General features: G+C 39.4%; 1 protein-coding gene across 2 annotated transcripts; it reads right to left on the reverse strand.

Moving 5' to 3' along the window:
• On the reverse strand, positions 1–24,197 carry STX17 (syntaxin 17). Of its 2 annotated transcripts, none has more exons than XM_014875196.2 (8): positions 24,102–24,197; positions 18,606–18,787; positions 14,598–14,663; positions 8,283–8,502; positions 3,079–3,197; positions 2,945–2,995; positions 1,329–1,415; positions 1–652 (listed from the first exon to the last, which is right to left on the reverse strand). In XM_014875196.2, the coding sequence occupies exons 2-8, from the start codon at positions 18,726–18,728 to the stop codon at positions 413–415; spliced, it is 906 nt and encodes a 301-aa protein (XP_014730682.1). In that variant the 5' UTR covers positions 18,729–18,787; positions 24,102–24,197; the 3' UTR covers positions 1–412. The 2 variants fall into 2 exon arrangements, with proteins under 2 accessions (XP_014730682.1, XP_088028270.1); XM_088172144.1 differs by lacking the exon at positions 24,102–24,197 and adding an exon at positions 23,944–24,021.
• Positions 24,198–25,179: the final 982 nt, after the last annotated feature.

Here is a 25,179-nt window from a genome sequence, read left to right on the forward strand (position 1 = left end):
TAAGTGTGAAAGAATGATGCCATTTATTTCCTTTTCTTTGGAGCACAACAATAAAAGCTCCAGCTTCTCATGGCATTCATGGGAAAGCACTAGGATTTTCCAAGTATCTCTTTGCATTGTCTGGAAAAAAACTTTGTGCAAATTTGGCATGAAGCACCTGTCACCCATTATTACAGCTGTGAATATAGCTTACCTAAGAATTATGTAATTAAAAGTTTCCATATAATTTTCAAAGGACTGATGTCACCATGTCTGAAAAGAGAAATTCCGACATGACTGTTTCAGCCCTCCCAAGGAACAGAACTGTCATCAAAATTCACACAACACAGCCTTGTATATAAAGCATAAGGCTGCAAGTCTGTCATTAGTTCAGCTGCTACACTGTTGTTCCTGGCCATAATGAATCTATACTTCAGCTGGATTTTTTGGCACTTTGGTGAGAAAGCTCTGGACAGCTGGAAGAGACCTGCTCAATCATTTTTTGCTTTTTTCTTTGTATCAATTTTCCACCTGTGAAGCCCAAAATCCCACCACCAAGTGCAGCTGCAACTCCTGCTACTTTGAAGCCTGCAAGGAGACCAATAGGACCCCCCACTACTCCACCAATGACTGCACCTGCCACAGGCAGAGCTGCCAGCTTGTATTTTGCAGCCTGTAAAGGAAAAAAAAATAGTTAGAATACTTGCCTGTGGCGATGTGCATTTTCCCCTCACTGCTCTTGGCAATGACTTGAATGCTCAGTGATAAATAAACTTTACAAATTAGCATTTTAAAAAAGTATGACAGAGCATGCTAAAACCAATTCAAAATAAGCTGACTTGTGTATGCGGTTGTGAACCAGATCTTTTCACATACTTCTGGCTGCTGTATATACTGGATGCTACCTGGTCAACATCGTTAAATCAGAAACAGAAAACGTTCAGACTTTTCAGTGATGGGCCTGACTCCAGCTTTGGGGTTTATTTAGCAAGTGACATGGAACAGGATGGAAATGACAGGTTATCATCAGCCTCTTGTTTAATGTTTATGTGATTCTTGTGAGCCAGTCACTGACTGCACTTGTCTTTGCAGATAAACCAAAGTAACCATCAGAACAGTGTTTAAAAAGGCCCCCCAAAATTAAATAACTGTATTTTCTAGCAGCCTGGATGCGACAGAAAATTACAAGAGAGATTGATTTTTTTTCCCTGCTACCTGTGGGTCATTTCTTCCTTATTTCCTTAATTGCTGGTTCCCTCAGCATTAAAGACGGCAGATCAATGGGGTTAATACAGAGGGTGGCTGGGAGGCAGAGCACCATTGATTCACCAGCAGGAGCAGATCCCTACCTTCCCCAAGTTTTTGGTTCCCTCTTCAACATTCGCAGCAGCACTGTTGACATGGTCTTCAATCCTGTCAATCTTCTCCTGCTGGGACTAGATGCAAAGGAATTATGAGTGAGGGAACCTGCTGGGAAGCAGCAGTGAGCCAATACACACCATTTTAATGCCTGTAATCAGGGCCCCACAGCAGCTTTCATCTGCACCCGGCAGCCTTAGTGATGCTCCATGATTAGCATCTGATAAACTCTGCTGAAACTACAGACTTACTTTAAAAAAATCTAAACTATTAAGTAATAATATGGAGTGGATATTAGACAATGTCTTGCTGCAGTTAGAGAAAACAACTCAAAACAAATGATTTCTAAATCTTTTCATTCACATTCCAAAAGGAAAAATAATCCAAATTAGCCTGTTTTATTTCCTGCTGAGTCTCACGTTCAAAAAAAAATTCTGTAAAGGGCATTTATAAGATCAGTACTAACTCCAACATACAAAGCTGCATCAAGAAATCTAAGAAGTGTATAATTATGACATTACAGAAAAACGACTTCAGAAGTAGTGACAGCACTGAAAATATACTTGATGTTGCTTAGTATTTTACTGTTTGATTTTACAACAGCATTCCATCCTTTCTCCAAATGCAGTCAGTCAGGTTTCCCTGCAGTCTCTCCCAGGGAACACTGGAGCAGAAGATAAAGGGGTCTGTGGGTTTGTCCTTATTCTAATCTCAGCAGTACGCAGGCTGTTTTATGTCACAAAATAATGAGATGGCTGATGTTCAGCTTAAAATAAAAGGCATTCTGAACTTTTTGCCTCTTTCTAATTCAGAAACTGCTGAGTACACCAGCTCTGGTATTCATCTACAATGCAGTCCACCCACCTACTGCATCTAATGATGGTTAAGTGCAAAATCCAGGAAGTCCTGGAAACAGGACGTCTTCCTTTAACCTTTAGAATACTGAATGAGCATTTTTGCAGTCCCCCTCTAGTCTAATGGTTCTTACTTAGAGTTCTTTTGTATAGATGAAGCAGCACATACTCAGCAGAAAAGATAAAAGCTAGTTTATTTATTCCTACTAATCCAGTAGCAAGGAGTTTAAAGAACCCTCCTAGGAGATGAGTACTGTGCATTTAAATTCCCTGTGGCATGAGAGAACTAAACATTGGGAACCAACATTTTGGCAATGTGGTGAGAGCAGAGAAAGGTCATGATAAAGGTAATAAAGGATTATTCTAGCACTCCTGATTGAGAAAAGGGACCTGACAAACACACACCCTGTGCAGTAAAAGCCGTCACCACTATTACAATTAGAAATTGTAAAAACGATCAGGACCTGGGTAGAAGTCTGCAATCAACACTGCAGAGCTTCTGCTAAGGTTCAGCTCGTGGCCACGTGCTCTGGCTGGAATGTTGTAGCTGCTCCAGTGACAAGAACTTGGGAGCAGCTCCCAGCACTAGTGCTGAAAGAGGAGACTGCTGCCTCCTCAAAGTGTCGCCTTGGCAGAGCCTGAATCACAGGAGAGACACGTCCTCAGCTTTTATTTTTGTCCTCACCTAGGAGTTATCCATTCACCCTATTTTTGTAGGGGATTGTAGGACAGAATGCAGAATTAATACTTACACAGACTAAGAGAGAAAACTCAGTCACCAACTGGCTGAGCTCAATCAAGTCCTGCAAATAAAAAACAAATGTTATTCTATGATAGTTGCTAAAACCAAGAGCGCCAACATGGCAGGGAGGGAGTTCCAACATACCCCTTCTAAACTTTCCCAGGACTCAGCTGCATTTTCTTCCTGAGGTATTTCTGGAAGTTGGGAGTAGATCTGGATCAAACTTTGGGAGCCATCCTTCACTTCCGTGTTATGTAAAGTTTCTGAATGAGAAACATGATGTTTATAAATAAATGCACTGAATCAGGATGCAGGTGTTGTGCAGACTTTCTCACTCTTGAAGTCTCTCAAGGGTAACCCAATACTTAACCTAATTCAAGCCAAGAAACAGCCCCAAAATGATCATACAGGGATAAGCCTTACAGCACTACACAGTTTCTTAAAAGGATGTTCTTGACGAAGAAATAGATTCATTTCTATTATCACATTTTCACAACCAGTCCTGAAATGATACTAAATTATACTCCTGCATTCAAGGTCATTGAATTCTTTTTGTATTGACCAGGCTGAGAAAACTGAGCTTGGGACAAAAACTTTTCATTTACCTACAACACATAAAAATGCTGTGCTCCCAAAACTGAACAGACAGTTATTCATTTTATGATTGATTATCATGCTAGTGGTTTGATTTTCAGCCATTGGGAGCTAAAAGAAACTGGAGGAAAAAGCTTTCAAAGCAAAAGCAGTGAAACCCAAGTCAAGTGGTGCCCAGCATTCCATGCTGTATCAGTTGGGTAAATGGTACTGAGGATGGCAGATATTTGCAGCTTAGTGCCGTACAGGAGATACTCTCAAGTATGTGCCTCCCTAAATCACCTGGACTGAATGCAGAAGACTTTAGGACAATGTATGGTGTTAAAAACAGGGAATGACAGACAGTGAGGTGGCACTGGGGAGAGCAGAAACAACGAACAGGCACACACACCCCTCCTCCAGTGAGAGCCCGCTGTGGATGTCACAGACATGCCAGTAATTGTGGACAACAAATAGAGTGGCAATAAAGAAAATTAACAAACAAGTTTGGCTTGTCAATACAAGGACTGAGGAAGAGCTTGGGAATCTGAAAGGCAGACTGGAGAAGGTGTCTATGTAAGCACAGTGCAAAGATCATCTCAATGCAAACGACTTCAATTTCTGAAGGGAGATGGCTCCTTCAGTAGGACACTGGTATTTTCTTCCTTGGGATGGCAGTCCCAAGAGAAAGCTTATTATGGGGAAGGCTGGTTAGATATGTCTAACAATACTAAAGTGTAAATATTGTATTAAAATCTTTAGATACAATGATTGTGCCAAGGTACGATAATAATATTATATAACTGTTACAACAACAGATATGACCAATGGAAAACAAATGAATATAATCATATTTATAAAAGAATCAGTAATAGTGCATGCTTATTCATGGAATTAATTTAAGATAAAATAAAAATGATACATTTTCATAATACTTGTCCATTTCTCAACATTTTTATCCCAATATCTCATAGCAGATTAAGGACCAGTCTTCCTACTCTCAGCTAAGTAGAAATCTAATATGAGTGAAGTTGATATTTAGACATAATTGCTAAGTAAGCAGAGTAACAAGAATGCACTAAGCAATTTGGGGGCTTAATTTAGGCTTCTTTTTCTTCCTAATTATTTCTACCCCTTTTTCTTTAAGAATCCAGACACGGAAGGCACTTCATGTTCTACAATCATCACCTGTTCTTCCAGAACATATTTTTGATTAATAACCTCGAATTAATTAAGGTTGTATACTCAGTTCTAAAATATTCCTTTCCCCTTTTCAATATAATTAATTACATATCCAAATGCGTGCATTTTTGGAGAAAACTCTTCTGCCACATACTCTGACATTTATCACAGATTTTGAGGATTTTATTTCATTTCAATCCTACACAATCCTATTTAAAAATCAAATTTCTTCTGCCCAGAAAAGTGTACTCTTCCCCAGTCACATGCCACATGCATGTTAAATTGGTTAAAATGAAAGTATTCATAATTCAAAAGCAAAATAAAAAATTAACTAAGCAAAACTGTCTCCTCCCAAGACCTTGCTCTGGTCTGTTCCTACTGTAGAAAAGCATATCCTTGAAAGTGTGTAAATGATACCAAAGTTTTGCATGACACATATTCCAGAGAAATTAAAACTGTAATAGAGCTTACATGTTATCATTTTGTAATAACTAAAAATAAGTGAGAAAAAATTCCTCATGAAAATTCTTTATTCACTTCAGATAAAGAACAAGAAGGGTAAGAGGTGGTCACATTTGGGCTGAAAGTTTGAGGAAGAAATTTATATTCACTACTTCACTTTTTATCAAGTCTAACCAATTTTAATAGAATTGAGAATGAAAGTGACTCCACCAGTTCATTTATACAGCATCTCCACAGAAATACAATAATACAGAACACCTCTGCAGATTTCACAGAGGAGCTTTACACGTCATTACACTCAAGATAAAAATCTAATGCTCTGGAGGATTCAATATGTTGCTTAAAAGATTTTAGTAATTTTAAGAGTAGAGTCTCACCTTTTGTTAATATTTGTTTAATATGCAATTAAATTCCATTTCTATTGGCCCTCAATTGCAGATGTGAATGGGGGAAGGAGCTGTATCATATCACTGACATGCCTTCTAAATGGGAGATTTGAATTTGTAAACTCCTTCCTTCTCTACCAGATGGGAAGCAACATGCTACAAAGAACAGGCACGTATTGAACCTCCTTTGATTAAGATCAACAGCCAAGATTTGCTGTCAGAACTGCAGCCTCTAAGCACAAAAGAACAGGCAATATACTGTGTCTGGGTTAGCAATTCAACAGGGCTGCTTGCACAGGCAGGCAAACTTAAAAAAACCCTGTTTAATTGTATTTAGTTGTCTGCCTGTCTGTTTTACTTTAAATGGGGTGAATTATTTCCACATTCCTGAGCAGACTTGCCTGTCATTCCAGTAATATTTTTTCTGTTCTTCTCATCCCTATCTTTCTAATCAATTTATTTGGCCTTCTGAAGTGCTGTTATTCTCAATGTCCTTTGTACTTCAAAGGTATTCCAGATTTCAGAAGCAGTCCTATTCTTTGAAATTAAACTCTAGTTCCCATTTGCCACCTATGTAATTGTATAAAAAAGAGAAGCAGTAAGCCAGGTCAAAGCCTTTCCAATGAAATATTGGAATGTACTGAGAATAACTGCAGAAAGTCACAAACAGAAGAGGTATCCTAAATTTATTTCTGATCATAACAGAGAAGAGCTCACAAAGAAGACTGAAAGTAATGGCTAATATATATGAAGGGAATCACTGAATATTGAAGACTATGAGCTCTCCACAAAAGAGATGTTCACAAAATTGGGTAAAATGATTAACAGAAATTATGTGAAAGAAGTTCCTAAAAGATAAAGGACTGCAGAATGGCTGGCAGACACTAAAAAACAGGCTGTGCTGAAGATGACATCAAATTGTCCTGATGCAGAAGAAGATGTTCATGCTTCAGCAAGAGCTCTTCAATGCCCTGGATGCCAAGAATTTGACCCACAATATGAGTATAAAGAAAAACATAAGCACAGAAAGTTAATATCAGGAAGACCAGGACATAAATACATTGCAACTACCAAGAGGCATAAATGGTGCAGGGAAGTTTCTGTGAATGTTCTGAAGTTAGAGTAAGACGAAGGACATGGAAATGCATTGTAAGATAAAAAGGTAGCTTTAAGCATGTATTTACTGCAATTAATTTAAGAAAGAAAGAGAGAGATAGGCTGAAACATAAAGAGAACAGGTTAAAAATATTTAGATGAGCTAAACTTATTTAGGGGCTGAAGGTTTGATGAAATTCACTCTAGAGCATTTTTAAGAAACGGCCTCTGAAATTTCAAGCCTATTTTTGAGAACTTGAATAAGGAGGTCCCAGAGGACTACAAGAGAAGAGACTACAAAATTCACAAATATTAGAACAAACTACTGAACCACCAACTACAACATGTTGAAGGTGTTGAAGAGGTAGAGATTTTTATGTCAGAAGCCTTTTAAGAAAGTCTTTTACAATAAGGGTGGTGAGGGTGGCGAGGGTGGCACAGGCTTCCCAGAGAAGCTGTGGATGCCCCCATCACTGGAGGAGTTCAAGGCCAGGTTGGACGGGGCTCTGAGCAGCCTGGTCTGTTGGAAGTATTCCCGTCTGTGGCAGGAAGCTTGGATCTAGATGATTGTCAAAGGGTCCCTTCTAACCCAAACAGCTGTATGACTGTGTTTGATTTATCTTCATGTTCACAAGGTTTTTCTCACCTTACATTCTTGAAAGCAAGCCCAGTTGTCAAACCTCCTTTTCTCCCTGCTCAACCACGAGGCTCACTGGCTTGTTAATCACACTTGAAGGAGTTCTTGTAGTTCTGCATGCAGCAACAAGAAGGGTCGTGATATCCAATCCGACAGCAGGTTCTTCTACAGTGCTACTGACTAAGAATGCTCTTTCGATTTTAAGACACATGAAATCATTTAAAGTAATACTGCTACTGCAGCAATCAAACTAATTACAGATCTGTGGAAGGGTTTAATCCTGATGTAACCAACCTTCTCACAGATCATCAGGACAGATCACTAGCCAGCACAAGGGCATAATAGAGACTTCTCCTGAAGATAGAATGGTAGAACAAAGATTGAAAGACATTTTATACAGAAAGGAAAAAAGAGCAGCAAACGTATCTGATTTCTAGCACGTCACAGTGTGTTTTCCAAATCTTTTATTTAAATAGATTTATACTCTTTTCTTCTTTCTTGTCAGTTACCAGGTTAAAATGCTACAGGAAGAGATTTTCTCCTTTACCTAGAGACTTGCTCCTCTTTTCCATATATTTTAGCAATACTGTATTTCACTGTCATATAAAAGTCTTCTTGGCATTTCTTCATTAATTCAATGAAAATGGCCAAAATTATTATTTGCACATGATCAAGGATTTGCAGGGCAGGGGAAAAGAAGCCAAGCTATCTTGAAACGTGAATGTAAGTATTCTGCTTCTTATGAAGTCCACTATTTCAGGATCCAAGGCTACAGGATCTTTCTCATGGAAGGCCATAGATATTTAATTTTTTAAGATACTTAAGCATTTTCTGCCTATCAAAATTCAGTCACAGAGCAGGACAAAGTGTGGTGTAGGGAAAGAAATCTACTTCATTAACAATACTCTTCAACTGAAATCCTGTTTGTTTATTTCATTTATATGTGGTCAGAGAAACTGCATACTGGATACAACAACAAAGATACAATAAATCCAGAAATTAAATTCTACTACCTTGACCGAGAGTTGCAGATCTGGTTAAAGAGGCATCCTCCTGTTCTTTCAGTTGCCTTTTAAGTTCTTCTGCAGATTCAGAATGCAGCTGCAGGAAGTCTTTAACAGCAGTTGAAGCTTCCTCTTTAATGGGATTTATCATTCTCCACAGAACTGGGATATCTTCCTGCCGGACTCGCAAACAGAGCTTTTCCATCTCTCTCATATTGGCACGGAGTTGCTGCAACAATATTAAGAGTTATTTTGTATCTTAGTGGTGTGTGAGAACACCAGACAGCTTCAGTGCCTGGGAAGCATCTATCATCTTTATGATCAAGGGAGAAACATTTTTGAAGCCATCGCCACCACCGTTTTGATTTTTCTGGCAGTCAATTTTGTACTTTATCCACTTCTCCAAGTCAGTTTATTTTTTTTTTTTTTGGGTTTCAATTAAAGTATTTAATCAATTATTCTGTGTAATAATTAACTATTTCACTGTGTAATTGCTGGAGTTATTTCTGTTTCTCTGGTCAATTTAGGTTTTTGCCAAAATATTTGCACAAGTTGCAATAAAATCCAAGTAAAGTAAGTGACTGCTTCTCAAAATTTGCTTTTTAAAATATAATAAGTGACTGTGGTGATCACAGGATACAGTCATTTATAACCCCAACTCCCCCAAAACTTTCATTTTTGTTTTGTGAAGACAACTTCACGGACAAAGGACAAGGATTACTTTTTTCTTTTAATTTTTCTTTTCAGATGAAGGACAAATATTTGTTTGATTGGGATATCAATTTTAATAAAACATACAAATACTTCTTTACTTACAAGACTTCTGAGAAGATATAAACTGTTCACAACTAACAAGAAAAGTGTATGTGCAGACATTTCCCATGACATAAATTTCTTTCTGCATTAAAAATAAAGGGTTTTTTATTGCCTGGGCTTTAAAAATGCACGCAAATTTTCTCTTCCTATAAATGAAAGGAAGAAATTTACAGTTTAAATTACACCACTTATTGTTTTAGGACAGAGTTTTTATCTAATTTATTTTTTTTAAATCTGTAATAAAAATATATTCTCTGCATTACTTTACAGTGATACTTTAAATTTAATTCTATTCTTCTTTGCCACATTATTTACCAATTGTTTTGAATATTCTTCTCACAACAGAATAAGAGAATGAATTGACACCCATGAGTAGTTAGAAACAGAAAGGCTTTCTTCCAGAATACAAACCAGATAGAGGTAATGCCTTAGAAAGGTAAAACTGACTATCTAGAAAAACAAGATCTAGATGGAACTAATTTTATTTATATACACTAGTGGAATTAATTGCTTTTCATATTTATTAAAAAATAGTAGAAAATATAATTAGAGAAGAAGGAAGGAAATTATTCAACATGTTGAAGTAACATTGCACAAGCTTCCAAAGAAAGAACTATTGATTCGTTAAAATTGTGTCAAATTACTAAAATAAGATTAGATTAGATCGTATGCTTAAATTAAGAGTGTTATTAGCAAAATTAGGGTGAATTATTAAAGACTAACCCCAGGTAAAACCACTGATTGACAATTTTTAAAAAAGGGAGATACAAAAAAAACCCAACTCTGGAAGACACTGAGCTAAATTAGAAACATGGCAGCTAGTAACTTTCCTCATACATTTCTCATCTCAGTCTGCCTCCTGCTTCCTGGTATCTTCCCCCCATGGCCTGCCCCTAAGTACTGAAAATGGAGAATATCACCATTTTCATGCTGCACACATGCCAAAATTCTTGGTTTATAGAATCCTGGAATTTAATTTAAGAAACAAAATGGAACTATCTAAACACAACACTCAATCATCTAATTTCTTAGAACTATATGCAAGGGACAGAGGTTGATCATGCTGTTTTATTTCAGTAAAGAAAATTGTTACTGTCTTTGGCAACAACGGAGACCAAAAAAACCCCAAACAAACAAACAAACAAACCCCCCAAAAAACCAAAACGTGTAACAAAAACTACTGAAACAGTGGCAACAGTGAGTTTGGGGTGAGATAACAACGGTTCCACAACAGCTTTTTTGAAGAAAAAGGAGACTTTTGCAGTTGAAATTGAGTTAAAACATAGTTCTGCTTGGGATCTGTACCATCGTGGCTGCTGCTGGGGCAAATTACAAGTTTGTGCAGTGACCAACACAACACAGCTGGCTGATGGAAGTTTGCACAAATCCTGAACAGAAGCTTCAAGAATGCTCACCCGAAGGAATGGCTAAACCAGATCCACATTTCCACTGCTCATTCTTACCTTGCTAATCAAAGAGAAATATTTCTGAGCAAGAAAATGGAGGAATCAGATGATGATATTTGCCTATTTAGTGAAATTTAATTTTAGTAGCTCTTCCTTTGTGGTTTTGAAGAGGGGATTCATGTTCTACTTACTGTCAATTAAACAGAATGTGAATGGATGCAGCCTAGCAAGAAAGTTCAGCCCTGCTGTGAGGAGTCACATCCCAGAAGCTCACCAGGGTGTAACATCATAAATGTTATGGATATGTAAATGACTGGGACTTCTTCTCATAATAATTTTAATGGCACTGAGTTTAACTTCTAGGTAGAGCATAAAAGTGTATCACTCTCATCCCAACTTCCTTAGCAAGGATTTTCTTGTCATTTGTGGGAACTCCTGAGTTTCGAATTCTGCAAATTCAATCCAAAAGACAAAGAATTTTTCTTTATAATAATTGCAGTTTTGGTCCATTAACTTCCAAAATCAAACAACAATCTTTGTTTCAAGTGGCTTTCTCACGAAAACTGTAGGAAAATAGAACTGGTGAAAACCTTGGGAAGTTATCTCTTCAATGAAGGATCCGCTGTCCTTACATTATTTCTGTCAGTTATTTATCTCATCTGGTCTTAAAAGGACTTCTTCATGAAGAGCTACAACCCCCTTTATACCTCACTGCCAGAATTCAGAATGCTATGCAGAATTCAGAATGCTATAGGATTTCCTTATGTCTACCAAATCTCTGTGGCCTCAGTTTAAACCAGGTATTTCTAATCCTCTTTGTTCAAAACAGGGAAAGACAAGCCCTGTCCTCTTTGCAACCATCCTCTCCACGTTTGCAGACAGACAGCATGATGCTGTTGGGTGCTCTTTGGGCAAATAACTAATTTGTTGATCTTTACAGGAAGTCTTGTTTTCTCAATTTCTGCCTGCATTCACTCGTGTCTCCCTATTCTCTTCATGCCTTCCTTAGAAGTGTGGTGCCCAAACTGGACAGACTATTCTACCTGGAATCTTACTACTGCTGACTGAAGAGATTGTAAGAGAGACCACACTGACTGCTCTCCTGTTAATATATCCCACTAAACTATCTGGCTTTTTTGGACCACTACCCCACAATCAGTTCCCTTCTACTCCATGTCCCTCAAGTCTTACAAAATTCTTGGCCTAAGTCAAAGGAACTCTGAGTTTAAGGATATCTTTACCCTGCAGATGGCCACAGGCTGCAATAAAGAACTGATTTTACACAATCCTTCACTGATATCACGAAGAATCTCCTGCAGAAATAAAGTTTTCTACACTACTCCTCATGCCCTCACAGCATATCTACACAGTGTGCCAGAGAGGTAGCTAATTTGAGGGCCATGTTACAGAAGACCTGAGCCTTACAACAAAGCTTTGAAGATTTATGCAAAAAAGAGCTCATCAGAAACCACCTTTGACTTGTAAATAATTTTCAGCTGAGCTAGAAACCATAGAAGTGAGAAAGAAAAAATAGATTAACATTTTTCAAGCAGCTTTCCAGTTCAGAATAATATAGTGGAGAGGCTATGTCAGCCCAAATATGTTTTGCAGAACAGAGTCTCTTTTTGTGGGCTGAATACAGACTAAAGCCAGATTGTTCATCCACTGCATTCTTCTTTTATTTTTGGTTTAATATCTTATTTCCTCTCTAGTAACTGAAGCATTTCCCTTCCTCTCACCACCAAAATGATCAGGGCAGTCCTTAGATGTTACAACAAAATACTGCCATTTCATTGAAATTAGCTTAAACCTTGCAATAATTAAATAATTGTGTGGTACAGTCAGTATGAATGCACACAAAGCCTAGAAAACTGCAAATTCATTCAGGAATAACATCCATGGACTGTCCCTAAAAATGAAAATATACAAGACCACATTCAGAAAAACTAATACGTGATATACAAGAGCTATTTTCTCAATATTTTTTAAATGGTCCATTTATGCCCTGTGCAAAGATTTATCTGTTTTATTCGCTTTCCTTTATAGAAGTTTCTGATGTGGCACACAGTCACTTGAAAGCAGAGCAACAGATTTACACTCATCTATACTTCTATTCTAATTTTGACCATCATCAAAATTACAACAGAAGTAATTATTCTGGGTAAACTGAAAATTCAGAAAAATGGCTAATTATGTGCACATGGATTAAATGTAGAATGGCTGTGCATATATTTGTCTAAAACCTGTGGCGGATGCCTTGGGTCAATATTGACTTAGGGATTCCTAATGTATTTTTACAACATCTAATTTTGAGAGCAAAGTGTGTGCTGCAGAGAACATTTGGTATCACAATAATTAATCTGATTTCTTTGCAAACAAACAGATCACAAGTCCATCGGTAAACATTTAAACAGCTTACAGCAAACACATTCTACATGTCATATAATGTATTATCAAGTACTCCAGACTCCTAACTATTTAATTAAAACAAAGAGCCAGTCTGCTCTTCTTGCATGGACCCGGATACTTATTCTGCTCTCTGGGTATCAGAATGTGAACCACTTTAATACATCTAGATATGTATCCAGAGCTAGAAGCAATAAGCATTAAATAAAACCCAAGAAAATTTACTTTGACTGAAAGCGAAAACAGCAAGCTTTAGATTCAAGACAAATATAAATGTTTCTAGAGGCAAATAAGCAGTTTTCTTATTAAAGCACTTAAAATATCTAAAAATAACATTTTCAATACAATTATTTTCTCTCTAATTATTGACAGATTTTCGTCTTGCTAAAGAAACGATACTGGTAATTTAAAGTTACAAGAGAAGCCTTTCCCATAACTCAGATGTAAGAACAGATTAGAGAAGAGACATAAGCAAACACATGCTTACAACATCACACCTGTTAAAATGACATTGTTTTAACAGAACTTCCACCTTTGGATGTCTCTTTGAATATGAAGAATAAACTTGTATTAGAATTTCAAAAGTACTTGGTGAAAAATCAAAATACACACTCAAACCTCCAATGAGCAGGAATATCAACTGGATTCCATGTGTCACTGCATATCATCCACACTAAACAAAAAGCTCACTAGCACCTTCTATTCCTCAAAAAAGACACGTAACTCCAGCTCTGCCTACCATCTAGTTCTGTTGTTCAATGAGGATTAAGTTCTTCTTTCTAAGGTGAGTTGTTTCTGTTTGGTTTTTTATTTTTAGCCTGGTCTAATTTCCCACAAGAGTCAGGTAAGACACTGAAACAAACATGGGAACTCACAGCATTAGAATTGTGAGCAATGATTTAGGACTGTGCCACCTGTGCTGGCAAATCCTGCTTGTCTACGTGCAGTGTAGGTCACTTCCAGTAGCAAAGACAGGTCCCTCCTGAACACCACCTATGAAACCAACACAAGATGCCTCTCCTGGCCAACACGTCTGTCCCCAGAATATTGGCAGTGCAGCTGTTACAGCCACCAGATACTGTATCTGCCTCAGCAAACTTTGTGCTGCAGATGTGGTCTTTGTGTTCTTCTGTACTGATAACCTACTTTGTCTGTGTGCTATTTAGCTGATGTTTGTCTGAGTTTCTGCATCATTGTCATCAAGACATAGGTATTTTTAAAAATGGTGTATGATTCCCTGTGTGCTGAGTTATGGATGAAGTCACTGAGATGATGCCTGTGCTGACAAATGCATTGGTATTTCCTGTCTTGATGATATCATGTACCTAACAACAGATGTGCACACCAAACTAGTAGTCCAGATGTTCTCTACGCCTGAAATCATGCTTTAAAATTAGCAGTATCCCTTACTGCAAGAGTTGTCTTCTAATTTAATAAAGTAAGAGGATAGTTTGCAAAAGATCAGTCTCCAAACTTTTGCTTTCTTCAAGAATATGGAAACATTTCTGACTGTATTTGCTTCATAGGATGCAATTAGGAAACCTCTAACTTATAAATGAAGCAAAGGGAAACTGTGTGCTTGCTTGTCAAACCCACCTGTCAAGTGTATGTCTCTCTGAAGGTCCATCCCTGAGGTAACCAGAACTATGTGTGTAATTCAGTCCCATCAGTAGCACAGCCATTTTCATCTCCTTACCTGAACCGTTCGTCCTGCATTGATGTGCTCTTCGTGCAATCTGTCCCAGAGCCTGCATCTCTGATACTAAAACAGAGGAAAAAGATTCCTTAGAATTGCTAGTTTTACCAAGTGGCTATGCAGAAAAAAAACCACCTTTGGTAAATGATCACTTAAATTTTCCAAAACTGAAAGTAAGGAAGTTAAGTCATAAACAATTCCACTGCAAAATTAGAGAGGTAAATAGCAGTATGTTTTGTGAAAAAATTGTACAATGTATTTTAGTGGATTACAGACAACTAGGGTTTCAGCATCAGTTTTTAACACCCAAGTGATATTGCATCCTGACACTGCTGTGGAATAAATCCCTTGGTGGACAGTAGAATAAATGGCAGAAGAAGGAGTAAAGAATGGAATAATGGATAAGCAGTACTGGTCATATAGGACAACGAGGTATCTGATACTATTGACAAAGAAAATAGCATTCATTACACAATGCTGCTGTCTACATTTACACTGAACATTTCTAAATAGTTACAAACACAGCTACAAGAACCATCAGCCAGATTTGGCACCGCCACCAGGCTCCACTAACTTCAGTGGGAAACTATCCACACAGTACAGTACTTCCCACAGGACAGACCAGACGAACTATTACATTAGCAGAGAGCAAGTTTGGCAAAAGAACTGCATATTATCATATATCAACCTTTTCATAATTAAAATAAATCAGTCCCTGCTACAGGGAGTTGACACAATATATAGATTTAACATGAAAAAGAGTAGTAAAATAATAGAAGTAGAAGCTGTGATTCCTGGAATGTGTGCTGAAACTATAAAGAATGTATTTACAATATCACACATTGATTAATTTACAATATTAGAATATTTATTTAATTTTTAGATAAGGCAAAGTATTTACTATGATTTGTAAGGTATTTTTATGTAAAGTTTAAATCATCAATTTCTTAATAAGCTTAGTTATCAATAAAAACCTATCTACAGCCTCTATCTTTACATAATTATTTTCATAATTTTAGATGCCACAAAAATAAGGATCACAAAGTTACTCAGTTTCCTAAAATACAAGGTGAAATCTAAAGTTATTACTTATTTTCAGAGCAAAAAGTTCTTTCATGTTAGGATTTTGTAGTGCTATGGAAGATAAAAGGTTTAGTGTTCAACAAAGTCAGATTAATGTCATTCTTCTAGGAAAATGAATAATAACAACCTCTGAATAAGTTGCTATGCCAGTAAAATTACTGCCAGTGTTCTTTAAAGAAAAATGGACGAAAAGCCCTGCATCAACAGTAGATCTTCCAGTTTAGTCATCCCTGAAAGAGTACTGAAACAGGAATTTCTGAGGTTTTAACAGAAGGGGTTTAGGGGAAAATCACCTATTTGATTTCAGCTGACTGTAATACATTGTCCAAATAACCAATCATAAAAAATCTTGTTAAGAAAAATTCCTCAGGAAACCTTTACTCAGAATATGCTAGTGACAAGCTCAAAGGATCCAATTACTTTGCACACTGACATGCACGTGGTCAGAGAATTCCTCCTTGTTGACTTCTCTTTGTCATGCGACCCAAAGTAGGCCACACTCCTGGACAATGTTCACCCTGGGGGCCTCGAGGATAGTAGTAAAGCTTGAAAAGAGAAGGTATTGACATTATTTATCATGGAAGTTGAAGCTGTTCAGCCTGGAGAAGAGAAGGTTGCATGGAGACCTCATTGCAACCTTGCAGTATCTGAAGGGGGCCTACCAGGTAGCCAGAGAAGGAATCATTATCAGGAGCTGTAGTGATAGGACAAGGAGCAATGGGTACAAATTGCAAGAGGGGAAATTTAGGTTAGAGATTAAGAAGGAAATTTTTACTGTGAGAGTGGTGAGACACTGGAATAGGTTGCCTGGGGTGGTAGTGGATGCCCCAACCAACCCTGGCAGTGTTCAAAGCCAATTTGGGTAAGGCCTTGAGCCTAGTGGAAGGTGTTCCTGTCCATGGCAGGGGGGCTGGGACTAGATGATCTCTAAGGTCCATTCCTACCCCTTAGCGTTCTATGATTTTTTCCTGAACAAATGTGTGTAAAACTAAGGGAGGTCCATGGAGTAAAAACATCTATGGAATCCTAACCTGTTATGTCAGGTCCAGAGGAGGGCCACAAAAATGGTCCAAGGGCTGGAACAGCTCTCCTGTGAAGAATGGCTGAGAAAGTTGGGGCTGTTCAGCTTGGAGAAGAGAAGGCTCTTGAGAGACCCTACTGCAGCCTTTCCATAAATAAAGAGGGATAGGAGAAAGATGAAGACTTTTTACTAAGGCCTTTAGTGACGGCATAAGGGGCAATGCTTTAAACGTTTAGAGGGTAAGTTGAGAATGGACATAAGAATTTTTTTTTATTGGGGTGATGAGGAATCAGAACAGGTTGCCCAGAGAAGCTGTGGATGCCCCAACCCTGGAACCCTAGGCTGGATGGAGCTTTGAGCAACCTGATGTAATGAAATGTATTCCCAGCCCATGGCATGGGGATTGGACTAGATGATCTTTAAAGCGTCTCTTCCAACCCAAATCACTTTGTAGCTCCATATTTCTGTGATATTTTATCATAATTGTGGTATAGCCAAATAATTTGTATTCCACAACAAAAATATAAAACATTAGGTTACTCTCAGACACTCAATCTCTCTTGCTCTGTGTCCATTCTCTTGAGAGCACTCTTTAGGAAGAAACTTTCATGCTTCTGCTTTGGATCCCTTCCATTTCTCCTTGAAAGTATGCAGTGGACATGGAGAGAACTCAAAAGTTGGTCATAATATCTCCTGCTAAAAGCTCTTCAATAGATGTCTTACACAAATGTCCACACTCAGATAAGACTGCACGAAGACTCATTTACCCTCAATTCTCGTTTTGTGTCACCTTGACACATCTTCCCACCACAACAATGGTCCCCACCAAAGGTAAAAAATGTTTCACACAACATCTTCTGGCACAGTCACAAGAAATTAAATTAAAACTGAAAGCAAGAGAGAAAAGGCGTCTTACAGCACTTTTTTTGTTTTAAAGGATTGTTGCACACCACCAACAAAGTTTAGGGCAGTAAGCCAAACAAAATTTCCACCTTCCTGTACTATCAAGTCAATTGGTGTTGTCTAACAAAGACTTATAGACAGCTGTAACTCTTTTGGATAAACATGCATTTTATTCCCTCTTGGAGTGGAAGGCAATCCACTCCATGGAATGTGCTTTAGAAAACAAGAATTTTCATGGGGAAAACATGGAAAGAAAAAGAAAGTACAGAGAACTTATTTCTTAAGGCTATAGCTTTTAAGTCTTCCAAAATTGTCATACAGAAAGTTGGACTCTCATATAGTTGAGAAGCAATGATGATGAATTTATGGTAGCCATTTCCTCTGAAAACGTGTATTCAAGGTCAAATTTCATTATATATTGATTTTATAGTTTCTTCAAACAGTGATTTAGGAGATTAATTGTTTGGACTATCTCTGGATCCTAAGGTTTAAATCAATATTCATGAAATGAGGTTAGAGATATTGGCTTCATCATAAGTAAATAATGTTGCTGCTCTAAGCAATTGGACATTATTACTGATTTTTGCTTAAAAGTAGCCTGTAAAATAAACAGGATCAGATTCGATAAAATTATCCTTTTACCTCTAGGGATTTTGGTTTACATGGCTGAAAGTTAATTTTACAAAAACTATTGAAGAGAAAATCATCATGACAGCTCACGAAAGTACTGTAACACATTTATTATGGCTGAAATGCATGTAAAAGATATAAAATGCGAATTACCATACAAATATTTCAACCAAACTACTGCTAACATTGGTGTTTACCATAAATGTAAAGGCCTTTGTGCACATAATTACATATACAGAACTTTAATCTTTAGCCAAATTTGAATCAAAGCATTTTGTCATCAACTTCTCATTGAAAACTCTACATAATCTTGCAGCACGACAGCTTCTATATGGCAAAAAGAGCTACATTAGTAAAACGTGAACACTAACCTTCTCGATATTTATTTGGTGTTTTCTTAACCTTTCCAAATCTGTTGGAATTGCCACTTTAATGAATTTCTGAATTGCAGGTTCGATTCGGCGGAGTTTAACTTTCTCCTCATCTTCAGACATCCTAAAAGCAGCTTTCAAGTCAACAGCTGTCCAATATAACTTCACCAAGGTAAAAACCCCTAAAAACCCAAAAAATTAAATAAGAAAGATAAACTCGAATCACTTTTTAAAGAAATCAGAATAAGATAAATCAGTCTTTCTAATGATCACATATCCCTCAAAACCACAATTAAGTCGTTTTAATACTTAATATCTGGATGTTTGCATTTAAATCTATTATCTCTACTTATTTGCAGGCTCTGGGAATCATTTTTCATAAAACTTAACACTAACAAGAAAAAAAAACAGCTAAGTAATTAAGGCAGAGACAAACATGCTTTGCAGCATAATGATACATGAAAAGGTTTGAAAAAACCTTCCAATTAGATTTGATTGATCAGACTTCATATTTTGCCAATTCACATTCAGAATCATCTTAAAATTTGTAAAACGTGTCCTGAAAAGACACCAGAATAAAATTAATTTTGGAATTCCGTTTCCTGGAAATGTTAAGAGCTCCTGAATCAAGATTTGCACTCCAAATTGCCTATGTTCCCTACTGACAGTGACTAAGGTATCACCTAGTGTGGGGTATAAACAGGCTGCAGTAGGTACATAAGCAGCCTGAATTCTGCTCCCTGCATAGTGTAAAACATAATTTTTGAGTTTCATTTCTCTAAAAGAGAGATGTGTAATAGCATTTATCTACAGAGCACAGGAGTAACATAAAGGTATTCCATTATGCTGAATGCACACAAAGGGAAATAAGACACATGAGAAAGTTTTGTCACAGGTGTCAGTAAAAAGATGTGCTAACTTGGTTTTATGGAAGTACTTGAAGTACATCAGCTACTGTATCAGAATGTTTTCCCTGATTTTCTTCTTTCAGTAACAAAACTGATTTAAAATAATTAACCCAGCATAATCCTCCTGGTACAGGTGAGGCACAGCAGAACGTAACAGGTTAAAAAACATATTACCAACAGAAATTAGACATCGCTTTTCTCACATCTACCTATGGTGAGAAAATGCAGAGGGAGGGTGTTGATGTTTTTCTGAGACTTGTGATTCCTGCAGGCAGAGAACATGAAGGCAGCCGCCAGCTGATGGCACTGGGTCTTTGACTGAACAGCGTTCAGCCCCAGCCCTCTCGTGCAGGCTGCAGGGAGCACACGTACAAACCTGCTCCAAACTCAAAGGAGCCAACTGGGAAGCATCTCCCAGCAAGAAAGGGAAAGCACTTCTGGTATAGGTAGGAATATGGCTGCAAATAAAACAATGCTGCATTTTTCAGAACAACAGAATGCTAACAGGAGACTCTGCTCCTTTATCTATCCCACTCAACAAAGAAATTGAAAACTGTGGAAAGCTGAATGTTTACTGAGAGTAGACCAAGTTAGGGGAAGTCAATCTTTAAGGTTTCAATGACAAATCTTTTCTTTTTTCAGAATCTCAAAAGGAAATTATTTCAACTGACTTTGCAGTCATTGCTAAATCATGCCCAGTTCAAATTATAAAGACACACTAACAAGCGGTCTTACAAATCCTCTTCTACCCAAGGCATTTAATAATAACAACCTTCTAATAAACACACAGGGGATGTGTGACCTCACACTTCTCAGGTTGCAAAAAGAACTTTATACCTTTTTTATTCACTCTTTTCACCATTCTAAAAACAGCAGTTTAAATGCAGGATGATAAAAAATACATTCTATTATACCTTGGTCACTACAGTCCCTAACTTTTGAAAGAGGTACTCATGTATCACAGTTGAACTCCATTCTGAGTCTAGAACTGATTTTTTTTTAATAATGTTCAAAAGATAAGAAGCATCATACTCCAAACTGCAGTACTTCCTCTTCAAACACACATTTAATTTCCTGGCAGCTTATACACTAATCCATGAGTTTATGAGCTAGAATTAATTAAAAATTCGTTCCCAAAAGATAAACTTAATAGCCATGTCATACTTTTCCTTAATACTGAATCATCTTGAAGAAGTACTGATGCAAACTCTTCAAACATATAACACAACATGAACTCACAGAAACACACAGCCCGTTCTGTCTTAGAAGAAATACAGCAGAGACTAAGCTAAAGTCACCATAACTTTGGCCTTAACCTTTCGTGACATCTGGAGATTGATGAGAGTCAAAACTGATAGTTTAGATGACTTACAATCTGGAGCACTGTGAAAGCAGAGTTAATGTAAACAACAGCCATGTGCCTTGGGTAGATGATCTGAATTCTGAATTTTGAAGATTTGGCTGCAATGCAGAGCTCTGGGTAGTAATTTTCTTCTCATTAGGAATTTCCAGACAGTAACTTTCATGACAGTGTCTACCAATCTCTTAAAGACACTACTGCCTAAAATCCACTGTGCAGCAAGTTTGAAAAAACTAAGAAAGAAATATAAAAACTCCTTGCATTCTCATCAGGTCTCCTGCCTAATTTTCTCTCAAATAGTACAGTAGCTTCTGAAACAAAAATTCTAAGCCATAAATTACCAATGCAATATCTTACTTTTTTCACATTAATATAATATTAACATTAAATAAATAAAATTAACATTATGCATTTCTGCTTGTTGCTGATGCAATTTCAAGGAAACCTTGCATACTTTATTTGACTTGTGTTCTCCTAAACACAACTTTAGCAACTCATTTCTGAAGTAATAATGTCTGTTCTTTCAGCAATCACAGAGTAATAGGACAGTTTAGTTTGGCAGGGATTTTCACATGCCATCCAGTACAAGCTGAATCAGATGTCATTGCACAGGCCCTTGTCCAGTCAAGTTCTAACACCTCCATGGATGGACACTTCACACTCACTAGACCCTTCCTTCCATGTTTGACTATTGTCCAGGCTAAAAATAAACAAACCAAACCAAACCAAACCATGACCACAAAGACCTTCCTTGTAGCTAAACCAGCTTGTGTCCACTGCTCCTCATCCCACTGTCATGCAGCCTGGCTCTACAGCTTTTACCTGCAGCAGCAAGATCTCCCCCTCCCTCACCTTTCTCTTAAGGTTGAACAAAGCCACCTCTGTTTCTCCTAGAATATCACGTGCTCCAGCCCCCTCACCAGCATGTGGTCCTTTTCTGTAAGGCTGCTCTCCATCAAGTCTTCCCAACCTGTTCTAGGTGAATGGCTTTCTTATTGCCTCTGCTGGAATTTTTGAGGTTTCTGTCTGCCCATATCTCCATCCCATCAAGATCCCTCTGAGCAGCATCCCTGTCTGACCTAGGAACCACTCTCCTCAGGCAAGTGAAAACACTGCACTCAACTTCAGCTTCTTAGGAAGATGACTTGCCTCTGTCCTTGGATCTGAGTATCAGTGACTGAAACAACACTAATCCAGAAGTGATCAAGACTGAGATGCAGAATAACCTTCAGTAAACTATGTAAATAAAAAAGACACATCCAAAGCAGGCTATAGCAGCACAAGTCTCATAGCTGCAGTCAACCAGAAGTAAAATTCTTCCCAGGTATGGTAATATACTTGTTATTTCAGAAAATGCTGCTAACACACCTCAAATGTTAACACTCATGAACTTCTGTTAAACTGCCTAGTGTTCTCCACTGAAACCCAGTACAACAATGCACAACAAACCTCAGGAGTTCTGCTTGCCCAGGGAAACAAAACGTAATTCACTGATTTGATTTTAATTCGCTCACAACACTCTAGACAACCACTGCCACTAGAAAAAGTACCTCCAGCATAAATGCCTTGTTGATAAGGGTTGAAAAGCCAAAAAGTTTTCCCCTGTAAATAAAATCAATTAGAATATAAGGACATACAACAGCTTTCTGCTTAGGGTGACCTGAAACACTTCCTAGAGTGGCCCTAAAATTGCAGTGACACTATCGCTCACTTGGCTGAGGCCTGCAGTTAGTGAGGAACACGCTCCTGTGGTAGGCTACAGCCAAACTGCACTTCGGGACTAAATTACATATTTTTCATCTGTAAAACGAATCAAAGTAACTTTGTCAGGCTGAAATAAGGCACAGTCACATCCCCAGTGTGTTCACAAAGTAACATGAAACTGCTTAGTGGGATAAACAGCCACACGTGTGGGATCTCCCACAGAACACCCAGAATCAGCAGCTATACATTTCAGGCTGCGGCTCCCAGCAGATCTGTGCTCTTGTGGATCATCTGACAACAGACTTGATCCAGGCAAGGCAAGGCCACATGACTGCATTCGGAGAAATCAGGACAACAGGCACTTTGTCTTGGATTTATATGTTTAAGCCAGCTGCAGAAGGGCAGAAAATACCTAATGACTAACATGTGAAAACCTTTAGCTGAACCAGTGGAGCAAGTCTGCAGTGGGCTGACGCCTGCCATAAGAGGCCACAACAGTCCAACCTGCAATCAGAACCCTAATACTGAACTCTTGGCATTAACAGAACTACACCTCTGGTCTCACCCCATAACCACACAATCACTTAGGTTGGGAAAGACCTTTGGGATCAACTCCATCAACATCGCCCTGTCAACTAGACCATGGCACTGAGTGACACGGCCAGTCTTTCCTCAAACACTTCCAAGGACAGTGACTCCTCCACCTTACTGGAGAGCCCATTCTCAATGTCTAAGTAACCTTTTTGTGAAGAAATTCTCCTTGATGTCCAACCTAAACCTCCCCTGGTGCAGCTTAAGACCAACAAGTACCGGAGGCCTACCCTGCCTGTACTGTGCCCTAGAAAGGCAAGGCGAGTGTGAAGAAAGCAGAAGCATAAAAAAGAAAGACAAGCTTAAAGTCATATAAAGGCTTTGAACAGACTAAACTAGCTCTTTTTTACTAGTTCTGACTTACAGTTTTAAAAGCTTGGGCAATGCTAAGCTTAACGATTTGTCATGCCGCAAAGAATAAGCAAGTAAGTAAGTAAGCAAATCAGTAAATAAACAAGACCATCCAAGCTGGTGTGACGAATTCTGTCCCAATGAGCGCCCCACAACCCGACCGCGGGGGCCCTCGGGCCCAGCCGCTGCTGGGGGCACCCCCGGCTGGGCACACCCGGCCCCTCCGCCGGGCCGGGAACGGGCCGGGCCGGGGGAGCGGGACGAGCCCCGCCGCTCTGCCACGGGCCCGGGCCCGGCCGGGGGAGCGGCGGCCGCCGCGGGCTCGCCGAGGGCCCAGAACCGGGAGTCGCGGGCGGAACCCGGCGCTCGCTCCGCGCTGCGGCTCCCGCCGGCCCCGTCCGCAGCGGCCCAGCCCAGGGCTCACCGTGCGCCCGCCAGGCCCCGGCCGGCCCTTCCCTTCCCTTCGCCTCGCTGGCGCGGAGAGCGAAAGCGAAAGCGGAGCCGCCCCGGCCCCGCTGCCCGCTGGTCCCCGTTCCCTCCCTCCGCCCCCTCCCTCCCGCTCTCGGTCCCTCGGTCCCTCACCATGGGGCGGCCGTGTGACGGGCGCTCAGCGGCGGCCCCGGGACGCTGGGCGGGAGCCGGCGCTGGGCTCCCCCTCCGCCGCGGGGCGCGGCCCAGCCCCCGCCCCCGCCCGCCACACGCACACCCCCCGGCCATCCTCCACGGGGTGGTTCCCCTTCGGGAACCAGCGGCCGGGGGCTGGAGGGGGGACGGAGAGGAGGAAGAGGAGGAAGAGGAAGAGAAGGAGGTGGAGAAGCTGTCTTGGCCACGGAGCGGGTACCGGGAGTACCGGGGATAAGGGCTTATCTGGAAAAGTTAAATTTATTCTTCTGAAAGAGACCCAAAGATTCTCGACAAAATTTTAAGAGCTTTTCATAGAGTCATAAAGTATTCTTAGCTAGAAGGGACCCACAAGGGTCATCGAGTCCAGCTCCCGGCCATGCACGAAACACTCCAGGAGTCACCCCATGTGCCTGAGAGTGATGTCCAGACACTTCTTGAGCTCTGCCAGGCTGGTGCTGTGACCACTGCCCTGGGGAGCCTGTTCCAGTGCCCAAACACCCTCTAGGTGAGGAACCTTTTCCTGATAGCCAGCCTAAACCTCTCCTATTACAACTTCAAGCCATTCCACTATTATGCTTTGAAAATAAATTTGAAAGTAAGTGTAACCTGTTTGTGCCTGACACACTGATTGTGGGATCCTGCCCCGGCACCACATCCCCTGGCTGGCAGAGCATCTGCCCCCTGTAGAGGTGCCCGCAGCTGTGGGGCAGGGGGAGCAGAACCTCCGAGGGCAGCCTGGTATCACTGCTGATCAATTTATCACATCTGAGTAGAAGTAAGTGTAAAACTGTCTGGCTACCTGGTAATATCTGTAGAGCAACTATGTTACGTCAATATCAGACCATTTTTAAGCTAAACATGAATAAAACAAAGTTAAGAAAGATCTCCAGACTAACAAATATGAATGTACGTTGATTGTGATGTTCTAAACAAGATTTATGTTATCTGTCCGTCTGTTGTTCCGTGACTTTTTGGCCGGTTCCAATCTAATTTGGAGGAAGTCATTATGGTCCTGTAAGTTTTGTGCAAATTGGTA

Source organism: Sturnus vulgaris, chromosome 1, assembly GCF_052056855.1.
Source record: "Sturnus vulgaris isolate bStuVul1 chromosome 1, bStuVul1.hap1, whole genome shotgun sequence".
Classification (NCBI taxonomy): Eukaryota; Metazoa; Chordata; class Aves; order Passeriformes; family Sturnidae; genus Sturnus; species Sturnus vulgaris.